The 18,356-nt window shown below is 36.1% G+C and overlaps 1 protein-coding gene across 4 annotated transcripts in view; it reads left to right on the forward strand.

Annotated features, from left to right (window-relative positions):
- Positions 1–18,356, forward strand: part of Hat1 (histone acetyltransferase 1) — an 85,337-nt gene that overhangs the window by 44,396 nt on the left and 22,585 nt on the right. For all 4 annotated transcript variants that reach the window (XM_047543413.1, XM_047543414.1, XM_047543416.1 and 1 more), the window contains 2 exons: positions 4,851–4,926; positions 7,004–7,124. In XM_047543413.1, the coding sequence (XP_047399369.1) occupies positions 4,851–4,926; positions 7,004–7,124 (197 nt within the window). The remainder of the gene's footprint in view (positions 1–4,850; positions 4,927–7,003; positions 7,125–18,356) is intronic.

Genomic DNA, 18,356 nt, shown 5'->3' on the forward strand with positions numbered 1-18,356 from the left:
CCCTATTTTATATTTTTTTAGAGACAGGGTACCACTGAGTTGCTTAATGCCTCAAGGTTGTTGAGGCTGGCTTTGAACTCAAGATCTTCCTGTTGCCTGGTAGAAATTTCCTTCTATTCCTAATTTGATAAGAGTTTTTGTTGAGAATGAGTGTTGCTTTCTGACTAATGTTTTTCTTTGTTGAGATCATCATATGATTTTTCTGCTTTAATTCTGGTAATGTGAATTACCAGAATTGATGGATTTTTAGTTATTAAATTAGTTTTACATGCTACTATATTATCTTTTCCTGCTTTGTTAAATTCAGCTTGATAATATTTAGTAAGAATTTTCCCATCTTTGTTCATGGGAGGTAATGGTTTCTCTTATGTCCTTGTTCAATTTTGGTGTCAAGGTTTTGCTGGTCCATATAAAATGAGTTAGTAATTTTTTTTAAGAAGAGTTTATGTAAAAGATTAGTATTATTCCTCCTATAAATGTTTGATAGACTTCATAAGCAAAGCTTTTTGAGTTTTCTTTGTCAAGGGTTTTTAACCACAAATCCAATGAATACATTTAATACTTTTCTGGTTTTCTGTGTCTCCTGTGTTAGTTTTTATAGTTTTTGTCTTTTAAGTAATTTGTTTCATCCAACTTTATTAGCAGAAAGTTGTTTATAATATTCCTTTATTACCATTGTGTGCATGTATGCATGTAGTGGTGGGGATTGAACCTAAGGCCTTTGCTTGCTGTGTGAGCACTTTATTACCGAACTACATTTATAACTCCCCTGTTACCATCTTAATGTCTGTGGAATCTATTACCAAGAAGATTCCTTCTTGTGGATATTGTTAATTCATATTTTTCCTTTTTCTTGATAAGTTTACCTATGAGCTTATTAATCTTTTCAGTTGTTGCTTCTATTGTTTCTTTTCTATTTCCCATTCTTAGTCTTTATTAATTTTTTTTATTCTTCTTACTTTGGGTTAATTTACTTTTAAAAAATTTCCCTTCTTAAAGTAGACACTTATAATCCATTTTAAAGTTTTTTTTTTTTTTTCCATTTTTGCATTAGGTAATGGAGATTGAACAAAGGGCACTGTACCACTGAATCATATCCACAGTTCTTTTTATTTTTTGAGACTAATTCTGAGACTGGCCTCAAACTTGTGATGCTCTTGCCTCTGGGATTACAGGCATATACCACCATGCCTATTAAGCTATTATTTTCTAATGTTAGCATTAATGTTTAAATTTACTTCTAAATACTGATTTACTTGCATCCCACGAATTCTATTGTGGTTTTAAACATTTTTTTATTTGTATTTATTTATTTTTGTGGTGCTGGGGATGGAACCCAGGGCCTTCCACATACTTGGTAAATGTTTTGTCATTGAGCTATATCCCCAGCCCTGTCTTGTGTTTTTATTATTACTCAATTCAGAATATTTTCTGGGAGAGAGGAATGGAAAGAGATTGGTGCATGAGTACTAAGTTATAGTTAAATAGGAATAAGAAGTTCTGGATACAATTGTATGATAGGTTGATTATAGTTAATAATTACTATGTGTTACTAGAACAAAGGATTTTGGATGCTTTTACCATAGAGTAATAATAAATGTTTGAGAAGATATATATGTTTAATCTGATTTAAATATTACCCAATGTACACATGTATCAAAACATCACATGGTGGTATTATTGGTATTACCCCTCCTTAAAATGTTTGATAAAATTTACCAGTGAAGCTTTATGTGCCTTGAGTTTTCTTTGTTACAAGGTTTTCTTTTTAATTTTTTTTTTTTTTTTTTTTCAGAGCTGGGGTCTGAGCTTGCAAGGCTTTCTAACCACAAATCTAATGAATAAATTTAATACTATTCTGATTTTCTGTCTTCTCATGTACAAAACTGACCCACTAGTTTCACAGTGATTACTAAAGTTAGGGGAAGGATGAGAAACAGCATTAGATTAGTAGTTTTATGGGGATGAGAGAAAATGTAGAAAATTGATTGAATTTAATGGGATTAAACAGTGTAATGAGATTAATTATGTTGTCTCCAAGGTATATTATAATATTGAGACCCCTAATGTTGCAGATTGGTGGTGCTGATAGGAATGTTGCCTGCAAACTAGAGCTACCCCTGTGTTTTAAAATAATTAAACTTGTCTGTTTACACTGTCAGGAGAAAATGTGTTGGCCAGAACACTAAGATTTCAGTTAAAGAACACAGAATTATAAGTAAATTTAGTTATAATCCATAATATAATCAGACACTATAGGAAATGTGTGGCAGTAACTCTGAAACCATTTGAAGGTTAGAAGCCACTTATGTACATTATTAGCACCTACTTGTCAACAGATTTTACACATGTTAAATTCTTAAGTATTCATTAAACAAGCTTAAAACTGAGTAATGTGCTTTGGTGATTTCTTATTTTTGCTTTTGGCTCACAAGATATGTAGACTATATCTTCTTGTATGTGTCTTATCTGTCAAAAACTAAAATAAGTCTGAGAACTAGAAAGTATGGGAACTATATACAGAAGTAGAAACAGAATATATATGTTCAAAAGAAAGATTCATTGCAAGCCCTATGTTCTATATAGCAATAAGATGCCATTTAGTATGCCAAGCTCTAAGTTTCCATTTTCCTTCAGAATGTGAGTGATAGAGGTTTTCCTGGAAGGACATTTTCACTTTGTTGTTTTTTAGTTTTTGGTACCAGGAATTGAATTCAAGGGTACTTAACCACTGAGCTACAACCCCAGACCTTCTTTTTAACATTTTAATTAAAATATTTTTCTTGCTTTAGTTGTAGATGGACACGGTACCTTCATTTATTTACTTTTATGTGGTGTTGAGAATTGAATCCAGTGCCTCACACATGCTGGGCAAGCGCTCTACCACTGAGTTACATCCACAGTACCACCTTTTTATATTTTGAGACAGGGTGTCATTAAGTTGCTTAGGGCCTTGCTAAGTTGCTGAGGTGACTTTGAACTTGATATCCTCCTATCTCAGCCTCCCAAGCCACTGGTGCATTTGTAATGTTTCTTTAATCTGTCTGCATCTAGAGCAGTCTCTCCCTCCATAGGCATTTCTCCCCTGCCATGCTGTGGATTTATGTGGAAGAGTAAAGTTATTACATAGAATTATTAGACAAATCTAGATTCTGGATTTGTCTGTTTCCTTTTGGTGATGTGTAACTCGTTCCACTGTTATCTGTATTTCCTGTAAATTGAAAGATTAAAAAACTTGATTAGATTTAGGATGAACATTTTTGGTTAAAAAAACACTTCATGGGTGAGGCTGTGAGCTTCATATTGTGTTCAATCAGGAGGCACATAATATTGGTCTCTCCCACAATGAGTGCTACCAGATCTCTAACGTAAAAAGATACCTTTCCTTGTGTGAATTAGTAAAGTGCTAGGTGATACATTGGTATTCAGTGAATAACCTCACTGACCATGAGGACAGTATTAGAAATTTTTCATCTATAACTTATTTTTTCATTTTTCATTTGCATAAGGACTTTTTGATAAGTGAAGTTTTTCTTCATAAGATAAATTTGATTAGGAAAATGCTCAATAATGTCAGTACTCATAACAAATACATATAATAAAAAGATACCCATTTACATCGTTTTTTAAAAATTTTTTGTTGTTGATGAACCTTTATTTTATTTATTTATTTGTATATGGTGCTGAGAATTGAACCCAGTACCTCACACATGCTAGGCAAATGATCTACGTCTGAGCTACAACTTTAGCCCCTCCATTCATATGATAGATTAATAGAAATTAAAGTTGAATATACAGAGTATTCTCAAGGCTACAGGAAACAAAGTGTAACTGCTGGTGGGTATGTGAACTTAATATTTGTAGAGGGTACTTATAAGAGCAGTATTTATAGAAATATTTCGGTACTCTTACCAGTTTTTCCACTACTAGGTATTTCCCCTTTGCATATACATGTAAAAGTATTGCAAGATGTATATAAGGATGTCACTATAGTGGTTTGTTTGCAATGCTGGGAATTGAACCTAGCATAAACTCATTCATGCTAGGCAGACACTCTACCATTGAGCTATATCCATAGCCCTACATAGTTTTTTTTTTTTTTTTTTTTTTTTTTGTTGTTGTTGTTTTTGTGGTGCTGGGGATCAAACCCAGGGCTCTGTGCTTGCAAGGCAAGCACTCTACTGACTGAGCTATCTCCACAGCCCTGTTTTTTTTTTTTTTTTTTAATAAGGGGAAAACAAAAATGGGCTAGGCATGATGGTGAATGCCTATAACTCTAGCTACTCCAGAGGCTGGAGTAGGAGGATTACAAATTTAAGACCAGTCTGGAAACATAGCAAGAACTGATCTCAAAAGAGAAAAAGAAAAAAAACCAAAAAACTGGGAACAATGTTAAGTGTCATCTAGTGGTCAAAAGCAATGATGCGATGATAGGGGCTTCTTCATCAAGCTTAGGTTATTCTTATTCTTAGAAATTTTTATACAGTATTCTATTTTAATTTCCTAAATGCTGTGACTTTTCTTATCTCAAAGTACCGCTTTTGTTTTTCCTTTTACTCTTTACATTGGTATAAACATAGAATAATAAAAACTAAATCAGGGGCCTCTGTCATACCTAGTCTTCTAATTTTTAGAATAAGTAGGTTTTGATGCTGAAGCTTCAAAGTAGTATCTAATTTTAATTGCTCATTAGTCTTTTGAGAATCCAGTGTAAATTATATAATAGAGAAGTGACATTTTAAGTAAGAAATATGTTGTTTGTATCCTAGTTATAGTGGAATTCTTGAAATAGAAATTCCTGTCACCTTTAGTATCTTTAATATCTCTGTATTTTTTACTTTTTTAAACAGTTCGTTTTCCTGAAGATCTTGAGAATGACATTAGAACTTTCTTTCCTGAATATACCCATCAACTCTTTGGGGACGAGTAAGTAATTTAGTAAAAGGTTCACCAAATTAGTATGGAAAAAAAATTCCGTTGTTCTTCTTTATGATTTGGAAGTCAGATTTTATTTTCTTTACTGCATTTCTCATGTAATTAGGGTTAGGATTATACATGATTATAGTATTTTTAACACTGAGATACTAGTCTATGTAATACTTATCAATTACATGAGAAATTTATTTAGTACTATAAATGGTAAGTATTACATAAATATTTAATTCTCACAGCCATATTAGCTGTACATTAGTTGGAATTGTGTAATTGCCTAAGGATATATGAATGGCTAGGGCTCACATTCAGGCAGTTTGATTCCAGAGCCCATACTTAATTTATTTTTTTTCCTACCTCTTTGTTATACTACTAGTATAACATATACCTTGCTAAAGCTAGAAAGCTCTGGTTGTTATTCTATGATTAAATAAGAAATTAGAGAAATTTATTTTACAAGCAACTTTAAGGATATGTCCTAGTATATTCAGCATATTCTTTGATTTCTGTAGTTTCACTACATTATTGGAATAATCAGGTACCATTTTATTTTCTGTTTAATTTGTCTATTTAAAAATTTTTTTCAGGGGCTGGGGATATAGCTCAGTTTGTAGAGTGCTTGCCTATCAAGCACAAGGCCCTGGGTTCAATCCCCAGCATTGCAAAAAAAAAAAAAAAATAGAAAAAAGAAAAAAAGAAATTTTTTCAGATATGCTTAAAATTGCAAGAGTAGTAAGTGAACATCTTTTACCTGAATTCACTCTTTAACATTTAAATTTGCTTTAGTCATTCTCTCTTCTTGTATATTATTGTTATTGAACCATTTGAGAGTAATTTTCAAATACATTTTCACTTTACCCCAAAATCTTTCCAGTGCTGGGATTATAGCTTGGTGTTAGAGTGCTTGCCCTAGTATGCACAAGTCCCTGGCTTCAATCTGTAACACCACCAAAACAAAAATAAACCCCTCCCTGTGGTACTAACTCAGTGGATAAGGTCTGGTTTTATAGATATTGCTTCTTATTGGCATATTGCACATTTGTTTTGCATTGTATCATTAAAAGGGATATGCTTTACCACATCCCACAATTTAAATAAATTGTGACAGTCACAATTTATTTAAAATGCAAGATTCAGTGGTTTTTCATAGTTTAGAGTTGTACAACCATCGCTCAATCAGTTTTAGAATGTTTTCCATCACTTTTCCCAAAAGCCCATAATTCCTTCCCCCATTTTGATTCTGCAATCCTAGGCAATCACTAATCTACTGTTCATCTTTAGATTTACTGTTCTGTGTATTTTAGAGTTTACTTTTTTTTCCCCTTTTCTTTTTAAAGCTGGAACAAGAAATAATAACAAGACTATGTGATATCAGAAAAAACCAGCAGATCCAGATCTGCTTTTTGAATTCATAGAAAGATTTAAGTGTATGACTTAGTGGTTGAGTGCTTGCCTAGCATGTGTGATGCCCTGGGCTCATCCCCAATACTGAAGAAAGAAAGAGAGGGGTGGGGGGAGGTAGGTGGGGAAAGAAGAGAAGAGAAGAGAAGAGGAGGGGAGGAGGGGAGGTTGGTTAAAATATGGTTAGATAGGTGCTATCAGTGTTTTGAACAGCTATGGATATTAGCAATAAAAGCAAGTAATAAGTTGGAAGAACTGGTCCAAAGCCAGGTCTTAGTTGCTTGCCTACCCAGGTCCTACTTGAACACTTACTTGTCTCATTTGAAATGCCCTCTAGTAATGGTAGTAATAGCAGACATAGGACCAGTAATAATGTCTAACAATTTATTGAGTACAACATACTGTGCCAGTGTTGTAAGTGGTTTGCATATTGATTTATTCATTTAATACAAATATTCCTCAGTTAGGCACCATCATCCTATTTTATATATGAAAACTGAAGCCCACTTTTATTTCATATAAAATAAAAGTTTCTTTTTTTATATAAGTATACAGTTTATAATCTTAAAACTATCCATGAAGTTAATTTGTTTATATGTATGATTAATACTTTTTAATGACTTGCAGAAATTTATTTTGATTATTTCTATTTTTTTCCCCTTTGTTTCAGTGAAACTGCTTTTGGTTACAAAGGTCTGAAGATCCTGTTATACTATATTGCCGGTAGTCTCTCAACAATGTTCCGTGTTGAATATGCATCTAAAGTTAATGAGAACTTTGACTGTGTGGAGGTAAGAACAGAACATTTATTTTTAACTGTTTTCCAATTGATTTTAAGGGAGTTTTTAAAATATAAATGTTTGACAGAGAAGAGAATGATCATACTTTTAAAATTACATATTAATTTTTTAGTTGTGGAAGTATTTAGCTTCCTGTCATTTTAATTAGCCCTGTGATCATGATCATTAGCCTGTTCATTCCCTCGGTGATCTTCTGGAGAACAGAGACAAAAAGAGAGTAAATCAGATTCCATGCATGTATGATTTTGTCAAAATAAACCAGCTACTTTGTGTAACTATAATGCTGTTTAAAACAACAACAACAACAAAAAAAAACTTTTCACTTTTTTTTTTTTTTGTGGTGCTGGGGATTGAACCCAGGGCCTCGAGCTTGCCAGGCAAGCACTCCACCAACTGAGCCATCTCCCCAACCCAAACCTTTCACTTTTGCTGGGTTTTACTGGGTGCAGTGATGCACACCTGTAATCCCAATGACTCAGGAGGCTGAGGCAGAGGATTGCAAGTTCCAGGCAAACCTCAGAAACTTAGTGAGATCTGACTCAAAATCAAAAATTAAAAATGGCCTGAGAATTTTGCTCATTGGTAAAGTGCCTGTTTTAGTCAGTTTTTGTGTCACTGTGACCAAAATGCTGAACCAGAACAACTTAGAAGAGGCAAAGTTTACTTGAGGCTCACAGTTTCAGGGGTTTAAGTCCATAGGTGGCCAACTGTACGTTCAGGGTGCCAGCAAATCATGGGGGAAGGGTCCAGCTGAGAAAAGCTGCTTACCTTATGGTGGGGTCAGGAAAGAGACAGAGAGAGAGAGAGAGAGAGACACACACACCCACCCACACTTTGGCAAGGTGATTAAGAATTTTGAGGCTATTATGGAATATCTGGGGTGAGCCTTAAATGCAACTACATGTATCCTAATGAGGGGGGAGGCAGAAGATATAATGTTAGAAGAAAATGCAGAGTGACCACAGATGTGGCCATAAGCCAAAGAATGCTTAGCCATTAGAAACTGATAGAGGTGAGGAATGGATTGTCTTCAGGAGCCTTTGGAGGGAGCTTGACCCTATTCATTATGGTTCAACTGATAATGATTTTAGACTTTGCCTCCAGACACAGAACAAATGTCTGTTGTAAGCTATCAAGTTTGTGGGAATTTCTTATAGCATCCACAGGAAACCATATATTTTCATACCAGGAGGTGGGGTGCTACTGTAATAAATAACTAAAAATATAGAAGTAAATTTGGAAATGGGTAGATGCTAGCATAATTTTGAGGTACATGATGGAAAAACAATAAGGCTGAGCCACTAGGGTGTAGTTAGTGGTAGAGCGCTTATTTAGTGTGTGCACGGCTCTGGAGTCAGTTCCCAGCAACACACACACACACAAAGAAGGAAGGAATAATATAGATCACCTTGAACAGACTGTTGATAGAAATAGGGACATTAAAGGCACTACTGGTTTGGAGTGGGAAAGACAAGCCTGCATTATTTTGGAGAGTACATACATCACCATAAACATAATTTTGGTAGAAATATGAACTTTAAAGTTGAGTCTGTGAAGGTTCAGAAGAAAATGAGGAACATGTATTTGGAAACTGGAAGTTGCATAGTTACAGAAAGCCTGCTGGAATTGTATTGTGTAGATATGTAAAAAGAAGTATTTTTAATTACTAAGGTATCTAGCTGAGATTTCTAGGCAGAGAATTCAAGGTGTGACCTGTTTTCTGGCTGCTTATAGTAAGTTAAATGTGAGAGTAAAGAGATAAATTGAGGAAAGAACTGTTTAGCAAAAGGATACAGGACTTGGGAAATTTTCTGCCTACCAGATTGCAGAAGACACTAAAATTAGGAAATTAACTCTCAGGAACATGTGTTCTAGAGAGAAAGTGAAGGGTGTGGCAGGATAAGCCTTGACTAGTGCTGAAGAGATTAGGCGGATGACCCATGGATTTCCTCAATCATTTCAGCAAAAAAAAAAGAATAGAGATCTAGGGAAATCTGTGGAATAACCTTATTATTTAATGGTGTGAACCCTTATAACTTATGCAAGTGACCCATAGGGTTTTGAGAATCAAAACTGCGAAGTCCGGTTTAGATTAACACAAGATGAATTCACAAATCCCATATGCAGGAAACAGTCTGATAAAACTCCTCATCTCAAAAATGTGTCACCTGTTTTAAAAAAAAAAAAAAAGGAATAATGACTGTGAGGGTGGAACTGTAGGCTACAATTAATTACCAGGTCTTAAAACCTAGTGGAATTTGCCCTTCTGAATTTTTAATTTTCTTAGTACCAGTAACTCCTTTGTTCCTTCCATTTCTCTCTCTCTCTTTTGGGGAGGATACCAGGAATTGAAGTCAGGGGCACTCGACCACTGAGCCACATCCCAGTCCTTATTTTGTATTTTATTTAGAGACAGAGTCTCATTGAGTTGCTTAGCACCTTGCTTTTGCTGAGGCTGACTTTGAACTCGGGATCCTCCTGCCTTAGCCTCTGGAGCCACTGGGATTACAAGTGCGTGCCATTGCACCCGGCTTTCTCTCTTTTGTAATAAGAAAAATTATTACTGGTTGTGTCCTATGCCTGTCCTACCATTGGGTTTTAGAAGTAATAACTTGTTCTCTAGTTCCACAGATGGAGAGGAATTTGGTCCTAGGATATGTCATACCTAGAATCTCACCTGTACCTGACTCAGAGAATTTGGATGTTGAGATTTCTTGACTCTTGAGCTGATAATATTTAGATGAGATTTTGAACTTCAGTCCAAAACCTCCTCTTATTTCTTGGGTTATTTGGCTCTTTTTTTATTTAAATTTATTTTTGGTTTTGTTTTGTTGTAAACATCTTGCTGAAGGTCACACAACTAAATAATCAAGATCAACAGGCATGGTGGTATGCCCCTGTAATCTCAGCTACTTGGGAGGCTAATTTATTTGGATTATAAATTAGAGGCCACTTAGTGAAATCCTGTCTCAGGAGAATAAAAAAGTCTGGGGATATAGCTCAGTTGTAGAGTGCATCTGGGTTTTTCAGTGGTACTGGGGGGAAAAATCAAGACCTTACTGGGAGATGATCATCTAGTGGTGTCATACACAATATGTAGTAATATTTTGATTATAAGACATTAGGACTAGGACTAGAGATCATAGCTTAGTGGTAAAATGCATGCTTAATGTGCAAAAGTCTCTGATTTCAATCCCTAGCACCAAAAGAAAAAAGTTAAGACTATTTATGACCTATTCTACATGGGCTCATACTCTTGTGCTGATTAAATTATTTATGTAGTTTACATTGTGTGTGTATTTTTCCCCCCTTTCCCATGTTTTATGCTGCTGGCTCCCAATTTAATACTGTCTTTGGGGAGCTTCTCTCTAGCAAACAGTCTGTGGATTAAAGTAATATATTGGTAAGTTTTTTGGAATCATGTGCAACATGAATCATGTATACAGCATGAAAGAGGTCAATAATAATCTTTAAGATATTTTTAAATTTTTCTGCGGGGGAGGTATTGGGGATTGAATTCAGGGGGCATTCGACCACTGAGCCACATCCCCAGCACTATTTTGTATTTTATTTAGGGACAGGGTCTCACTAAGTTGCTTAGTGCCTTGCTGTTGCTGAGACTGGCTTTGAATTTGTGATCCTACTGCCTCAGCCTCCTGAGCTGCTGGGATTACAGGTGTGTGCCACTGCACCTGGCTAAAATCTTTTAAAATTTTTGACACATAATATATATATTCGTGAGGTACAGTGTGGTATTTCAATGCCTGTATATAATGATTAGATCAGGGTGATTGATATGTCTGTTGCTTCAAATATTTATCATGAAAGTGTCTCATATTCATTATTCAATGTTAGTGTTAGAAATATTTTGAGTACTATTTAGTTTATTTGTTTTCTTTCACTTCTCAGACATATTTGAAATTACTAAACTTGCCGGATGAATATGTAACTGCATTTGATGTTTTTTTGGTAATTTGTGTCCCTGGAAATTGAAAAATTTGCAGATAGAAAAGTGATTCTGAGTAATACTATAGTAATTGTGGTGGTAGAACATTTAAAAAGACTTAGATAAACTAGCATTTAACACAGATTTAATAAAATGGAGATTTTTCCATAATCAAAAAATTTTTAAATGGACACAGTATCATTATTGTATTTATTTTTATGTGGTGCTGAGGATTGAACCCAGTGCCTCACACATGTTGAGACGAGTGCTCTACCTCTGAGCCACAACCCCAGCCCCATAATCAAATTTTTGACTTCTAGTTGTAACATTCTTAAAAATCAAGTTTTTTCATTTATAAGTACTGGGTTAAGTGTAGGGAATCAATCTCTTACCATATTTTTGTAGTCTTATTTGCTTCAAAAGATCATCACGTTTAATATTCAAACAAAGATTTATTTCCCCTTGTTGGAAAAAAAAAAAAGGTGACGGCACGGTGGATATGGGGGAATGAACTTGCCTTTTCTGTCCCATTTTTCCAGGCACTGTGGAATGAACACAGTGCCTTTTTTGTTCTTCGCTTTTGTTTTTTGAGGACCAGGAATTGAACCCAGGGACTCTTACCACTGAGCCACATTCCCAGCACTGCTATGCGGAGAACACACCGTAGGGGACAAAAGCAAAAGAAGGGAGATCAAGACATTGCAGTGTTAGAGGAGATGCTGGATTTAGTTGTCAGACTGAGACTATTACTTGGAGGAAGAACCAGTAGGTTTTGCTTTTGAATTAGACATGATAGATGAGAATCCCATTGCATAAACAATAGCGGTCCTGATATGGGGAAGATTTAAATGGGAAAAAAAAATCAAGAAATTCGTTTTGGATATATTAGGTTTGGAACTATTAAATGTCATATTTGCGTTTTTGTAGGTCATATTCTCTATCATTGTTTTTATTTATTTTATTTTATTTGGTATTGACCCAAATGTACCTTATCATCGAGCTATATCCCCCCCCTCCTTTTTTTTTTAATTTTGAGACAGTTCTTGTTAAGTTTCTTAGGACCACACTAAGTTGCTGAGGATAGCCTTGAACTTGTGGTCCTCCTCCCTCAGCCTCCCTAGTTGCTGGGATTACAGGAGTGTACCACCTGGTGTAACATTTATTTATTTATTTATTTATTTATTTATTTATTTATTATTATTATTATTTTTTTTTACGTTTACATAGGGTAATGATGTTTATTTTATTTTTCCCCTCCCCCCCACCCCTCCCACCCCTCTTTTCCCTCTACACAGTCCTTCTTTCCTTCATTCTTACCGCTCTCCTTAGCCTAACTCTAAACCTAACCCTAAACCTAATGCTAGCCCCTCCCACCCCCCATTATATGTCATCATCCGCTTATCAGCGAGATCATTCGACCTTTAGTTTTTTGAGATTGGCTTATCTCACTTAGCATGATATTCTCCAATTTCGACCATTTGCCTACAAATGCCATAATTTTATCATTCTTCATTGCGGAGTAATATTCCATTGTATAAATATGCCACAGTTTCTTTATCCATTCATCAGCTGAAGGGCATCTAGGTTGGTTCCACAATCTGGCTATGGTGAATTGAGCAGCAATGAACATTGATGTGGCTGTATCTCTGTAGTATGCTGATTTTAAGTCCTTTGGGTATAGGCCAAGGAGTGGGATAGCTGGGTCAAATGGTGTTTCCATTCCAAGCTTTCTGAGGAATCTCCACACTGCTTTCCAGAGTGGCTGCACTAATCTGCAACCCCACCAGCAATGTATGAGTGTTCCTTTTTCACCACATCCTCGCCAACACCTATTGTTGCTTGTATTCTTGATAATCGCCATTCTAATTGGGGTGAGATGAAATCTTAGGGTAGTTTTGATTTGCATTTCCCTTATTACTAGGGATGTTGAACATTTTTTCATATATCTGTTGATTACTTGTAGATCTTCTTCTGTGAAGTGTCTGTTCATTTCCTTAGCCCATTTGTTGATTGGATTATTTGTATTCTTCGTGTAGAGTTTTTTGAGTTCTTTATAGATTCTGGAAATTAGCGCTCTATCTGAGGTATGGTTGGCAAAGATATTCTCCCACTCTGTAGGCTCTCTCTTCACATTTCTGATAGTTTCCTTTGCTGAGAGAAAGCTTTTTAGTTTGAATCTATCCCAGTTGTTGATTCTTGCTTTTATTTCTTGTGCTATGGGAGTCCTGTTAAGGAAGTCTGATCCTAAGCCAACAAGTTGAAGATTTGTACCTACTTTTTCTTCTATAAGATGCAGGGTCTCTGGTCTGATTCCGAGGTCCTTGATCCATTTTGAGTTGAGTTTTGTGTAGGGTGAGAGATAGGGGTTTAATTTCATTCTATTGCATATAGTTTTCCAGTTTTCCCAGCACCATTTGTTGAAGAGGCTATCTTTTCTCCATTGCATATTGTTGGAACCATTGTCTAGTATGAGAAAATTGTATTTATTTGGGTTTGTGTCCATGTCCTCTATTCTGTACCATTGATCTACCTGTCTATTTTGGTACCAATACCATGCCGTTTTTGTTACTATTGCTTTGTAGTAGAGTTGAAGATCTGGTATTGCAATAGCCCCTGCTTCGCTCTTGCTACTGAGGATTGCTTTAGCTATTCTAGGTTTTTTATTCTTCCAGATGAATTTCATAATTGCTTGCTCTATTTCTGCAAGGTACATCATTGGGATTTTAATTGGAATTGCATTGAATCTGTATAGCACTTTAGGTAGTATAGCCATTTTGACGATATTAATTCTGCCTATCCAGGAACATGGGAGATCTTTCCATCTTCTAAGGTTTTCTTGAATTTCTTTCTTTAGTGTTCTGTAGTTCTCATTGTAGAGGTCTTTCACCTCTTTTGTGAGATTGATTCCCAAGTATTTTATTTTTTTCGATGCTATTGTGAATGGGGTAGTTTTCCTAATTTCTCTTTCTGAAGATTCATCACTTATGTATAAAATGCATTGGATTTATGAGCATTGATCTTGTAACCTGCTACTTTACTGAATTCACTTATGAGTTCTAAAAGTTTTCTGGTGGAATTTCCTGGTTCCTCTAAATATATAATCATGTCATCAGCGAACAGGGATAGTTTGAGTTCTTCTTTTCCTATTCGTATCCCTTTAATTTCTTTGGTTTGTCTGATTGCTCTGGCTAGAGTCTCAAGGACGATGTTGAATAGAAGCGGTGAAAGAGGGCATCCCTGCCTTGTTCCAGTTTTTAGGGGGAACGCTTTCAGTTTTTCACCATTTAGAATGATATTAGCCATGGGCTTAGCGTAGATTGCCTTTATAATGTTTAGGAATGTTCCCACTACCCCAATTTTTTCTAGTGTTTTGAGCATGAAGGGATGCTGTATTTTATCAAATGCTTTTTCTGCATCTATTGAAATAATCATGTGATTCTTAACTTTAAGTCTGTTGATATGGTGAATGACATTTATTGATTTCCGAATGTTGAACCAACCTTGCATCCCTGGGATAAAACCCACTTGATCGTGGTGCACTATCTTTTTAATATATATTTGTATGCGATTTGCTAAAATTTTGTTGAGAATTTTTGCATCGATGTTCATTAAGGATATTGGTCTGAAATTTTCTTTCCTCGATGTGTCTCTGTCTGGTTTAGGTATCAGGGCGATATTGGCTTCATAGAACGAGTTTGGTAGGGTTCCCTCCTCTTCTATTTCATGGAATAGTTTGAGGAGTATTGGAATGAGCTCTTCTTTAAAGGTTTTGTAGAACTCGGCTGAGAACCCATCTGGTCCTGGACTTTTCTTTGTTGGTAGGCTTTTGATGACCTCTTCTATTTCATTGCTTGAAATTGGTTTATTTAAGTTGTGTATGTCCTCCTCGTTCAGTTTAGGTAGTTCATATGTCTCTAGAAATTTGTTGATCTTCGAGGTTTTCTGTTTTGTTGGAGTATAGATTTTTGAAATAGCTTCTAATTATGTTTTGTATTTCACTCGTGTCTGTTGTGATGTTTCCTTGTTCATTCCGAATTTTAGTAATTTGAGTTTTCTCCCTCTTTCTCTTTGTTAGTGTGGCTAAGGGTTTATCAATTTTATTTATTTTTTCAAAGAACCAACTATTTATTTTGTTAATTTTTCCGATTGTTTCTTTTGTTTCGATTTCGTTGATTTCGGCTCTGATTTTAACTATTTCCTGTCTTCTACTACTTTTGGTATTGGTCTGCTCTTCTTTTTCTAGTGCTTTGAGCTGTAGTGTTAAGTCGTTTATTTGTTGATTTCTACTTCTTTTTTTGAATGCACCCCATGAAATAAATCTTCCTCTAAGTACTGCTTTCATAGTGTCCCAGAGATTTTGATATGATGTGTCTTTGTTCTCGTATACTTCTAAGAATTTTTTTATTTCCCTCCTGATGTCTTCTGTTATCCATTCATCATATAATAGTGTATTATTTAGTCTCCAGGTATTGGAGAAGTTTCTGTTTTTTATTCTGTCATTTATTTCTAATTTCAATCCATTATGATCTGATAGAGTACAAGGTAGTATCTCTATCTTCTTGTATTTGCTAACAGTAGCTTTGTGGCATAAAATATGGTCTATTTTAGAGAAGGATCCATGTGCTGCTGAGAAGAAAGTGTATTCGTTCTTTGTTGGATGGTATATTCTATATATGTCCGTTAAGTCTAAATTGCTGATTGTGTTGTTGAGATCTATAGTTTCTTTATTCAATTTTTGTTTGGACGATCTATCCAGTGGTGAGAGAGGTGTGTTAAAATCGCCTAGTATTATTGTGTTGTGGTCTATTTGATTTCTGGAATTGAGAAGGATTTGTTTGACGTACGTGGATGAGCCAATGTTCGGGGCATAGATATTTATGATTGTTATGTCTTGCTGATTTATGCTTCCCTTAAGCAGCATGTAATGTCCTTCTTTATCCCTTCTGACTAGTTTTGGTTTGAAGTCCACATTATCTGAGATGAGGATGGATACTCCAGCTTTTTTGCTGTGTCCGTGTCCATGGTATGTTTTTCCCCATCCTTTCACCTTTAGTCTATGGGTGTCTCTTTCTATGAGATGAGTCTCTTGCAGGCAGCATATTGTTGGATTTTTCTTTTTAATCCAATCTGCCAGTCTGTGTCTTTTGATTGATGAATTCAGGCCATTAACATTCAGGGTTATTATTGTGATATGATTTGTATTCCCAGTCAATTGACTCATGTTTGTTTTTGACATGATTTGGTGTCTCCTTTATTTGGCTATTCCTTTAGGCTAGCACCTCCTGTTGCTGATTTGCATCGTTGTTTTTCATCTCTTCCTCATGGAATATTTTGCTGAGAATGTTCTGTAATGCTGGCTTTCTTTTTGTAAATTCCTTTAGCTTTTGTTTATCATGGAAGGATCTTATTTCATCGTCAAATTTGAAGGTAAGTTTTGCTGGGTATAAGATTCTTGGTTGGCATCCGTTTTCTTTCAGGGCTTGGTATATGTTGTTCCAGGCCCTTCTAGCTTTTAGGGTCTGGATTGAAAAATCTGCTGATATTCTTATTGGTTTCCCCCTGAATGTAATTTGGTTCTTTTCTCTCGCGGCCTTTAAAATTCTGTCTTTATTTTGTATGTTAGGTATTTTCATAATAATGTGCCTTGGTGTGGGTCTGTTGTAATTTTGTATGTTTGGAGTTCTATAAGCCTCTTGTACTTGGTTTTCCATTTCATTCTTCAGATTTGGGAAATTTTCTGTTATTATTTCATTGAATAGATTGTTCATTCCTTTGGTTTGTTTCTCTAAGCCTTCCTCAATCCCAATAATTCTTAAATTTGGCCTTTTCATGATATCCCATAATTCTTGTAGATTCTGTTCATGATTTCTTACCATCTTTTCTGTTTGGCCAACTTTGCTTTCAAGATTAAATAATTTGTCTTCAATGTCTGAGGTTCTGTCTTCCAGGTGTTCTATCCTATTGGTTATGCTTTCTATGGAGTTTTTAACTTGGTTTATTGTTTCCTTCATTTCAAGGATTTCAGTTTGGTTTTTTTTCAGTATCTCTAACTCTTTATTGAAATGATCTCTTGCTTCCCGTATTTGGTCTTTTAACTGTTGATTGGTGCGATCATTTAATGCCTGCATTTGCTCTTTCATCTCCTCCTTCAATGCCTGCATTTGCTCTTTCATCTCCTCATTAGCTTCCCTGATCGTTTTAATTACGTACATTCTGAACTCCCTTTCTGACATTTCTTCTGCTGTGCTGTCATTGGGTTTTATTGATGTAGTATCTAGGTTTGTTTGGGACATTTTCTTCCCTTGTTTTCTCATATTGGTCAGTTGTCAGTGGGACCCTGAGATATTGCAGTTTTCCACTATTGGCTTATAGTGTCCAAGTAGATTTCCAGTGTATCACCTCCCAGCCTTCAGTAGCCTGATGTCTTGGAGGAATCTGATAAAGCAGCTCATCCGAAGAAAACTGCCCCTAGCCCCCTACTGGTTCCACGATTTGGATCTGGCTCTGTGCTGAAATGCTCTCACTGTGGGCCTGCACCGTGCAGCTGGCCGTGTGGGAGGAGCTCACTGCCGGAGTGTGGAAGGCTACCTTGGGAAGACTCTAGCTGCCCTGCCCGGCTCCAATAAGCCACCTCTATCTGGGCCTGCCCCCCGGGCCGAGCTTTACCCAGTGGGCAGACTCACCCGTGTCTCTATTTCAGTCCGAGTCTCTCAATGCCTCCCCTTCTTAACTCCTGGGTTCTGGAGCAACAGGGGGTGCAGTCTCCCTCTAGGCCGCCATCTTGGATCGCCCCGTGAAGAGAGCCCGCAGCCAGAGTGGGCAGAGCCGCCTGAAGAGGTCTCCGGCTGCCCTGCCCTGATCCCTGAGGCTGCTTGCAGATAGAGGCTCTCCGCTGGTTCTTTGCCGGAGTACACTGCGCTGCAAGGGCTCCGGGACTCGGAGCCTGCTCTGGTCAGAAAGGCTCTCACTAGCGGGCCAGTTCCGTTCCGAGAACCTGGAGAAGCTGGCTGTCCTGGTGTAACATTTTTATATGACAAACAAATGGGGATCAGTAGCCATAGCAAATCTGCTTAAAAGTTAATTTACTTATTACAAATTTACTATTACATTGATCTTTCACCATCCATTTTCTTTTCCAAGTTGATTTTTCCAATTTCACCAAAAATTCTTTAGTCATGATTAAGATTCCTGTAAAATCTCTTCACTAGTCATCATCTTTAAAGGCAACATAATTATTCTGAATTCTTCAAATATAATAACTTTGATTAATCAGACAC

The sequence above is a fragment of the Sciurus carolinensis genome, chromosome 3 (assembly GCF_902686445.1).
Source record: "Sciurus carolinensis chromosome 3, mSciCar1.2, whole genome shotgun sequence".
In the NCBI taxonomy this organism is placed as follows: Eukaryota; Metazoa; Chordata; class Mammalia; order Rodentia; family Sciuridae; genus Sciurus; species Sciurus carolinensis.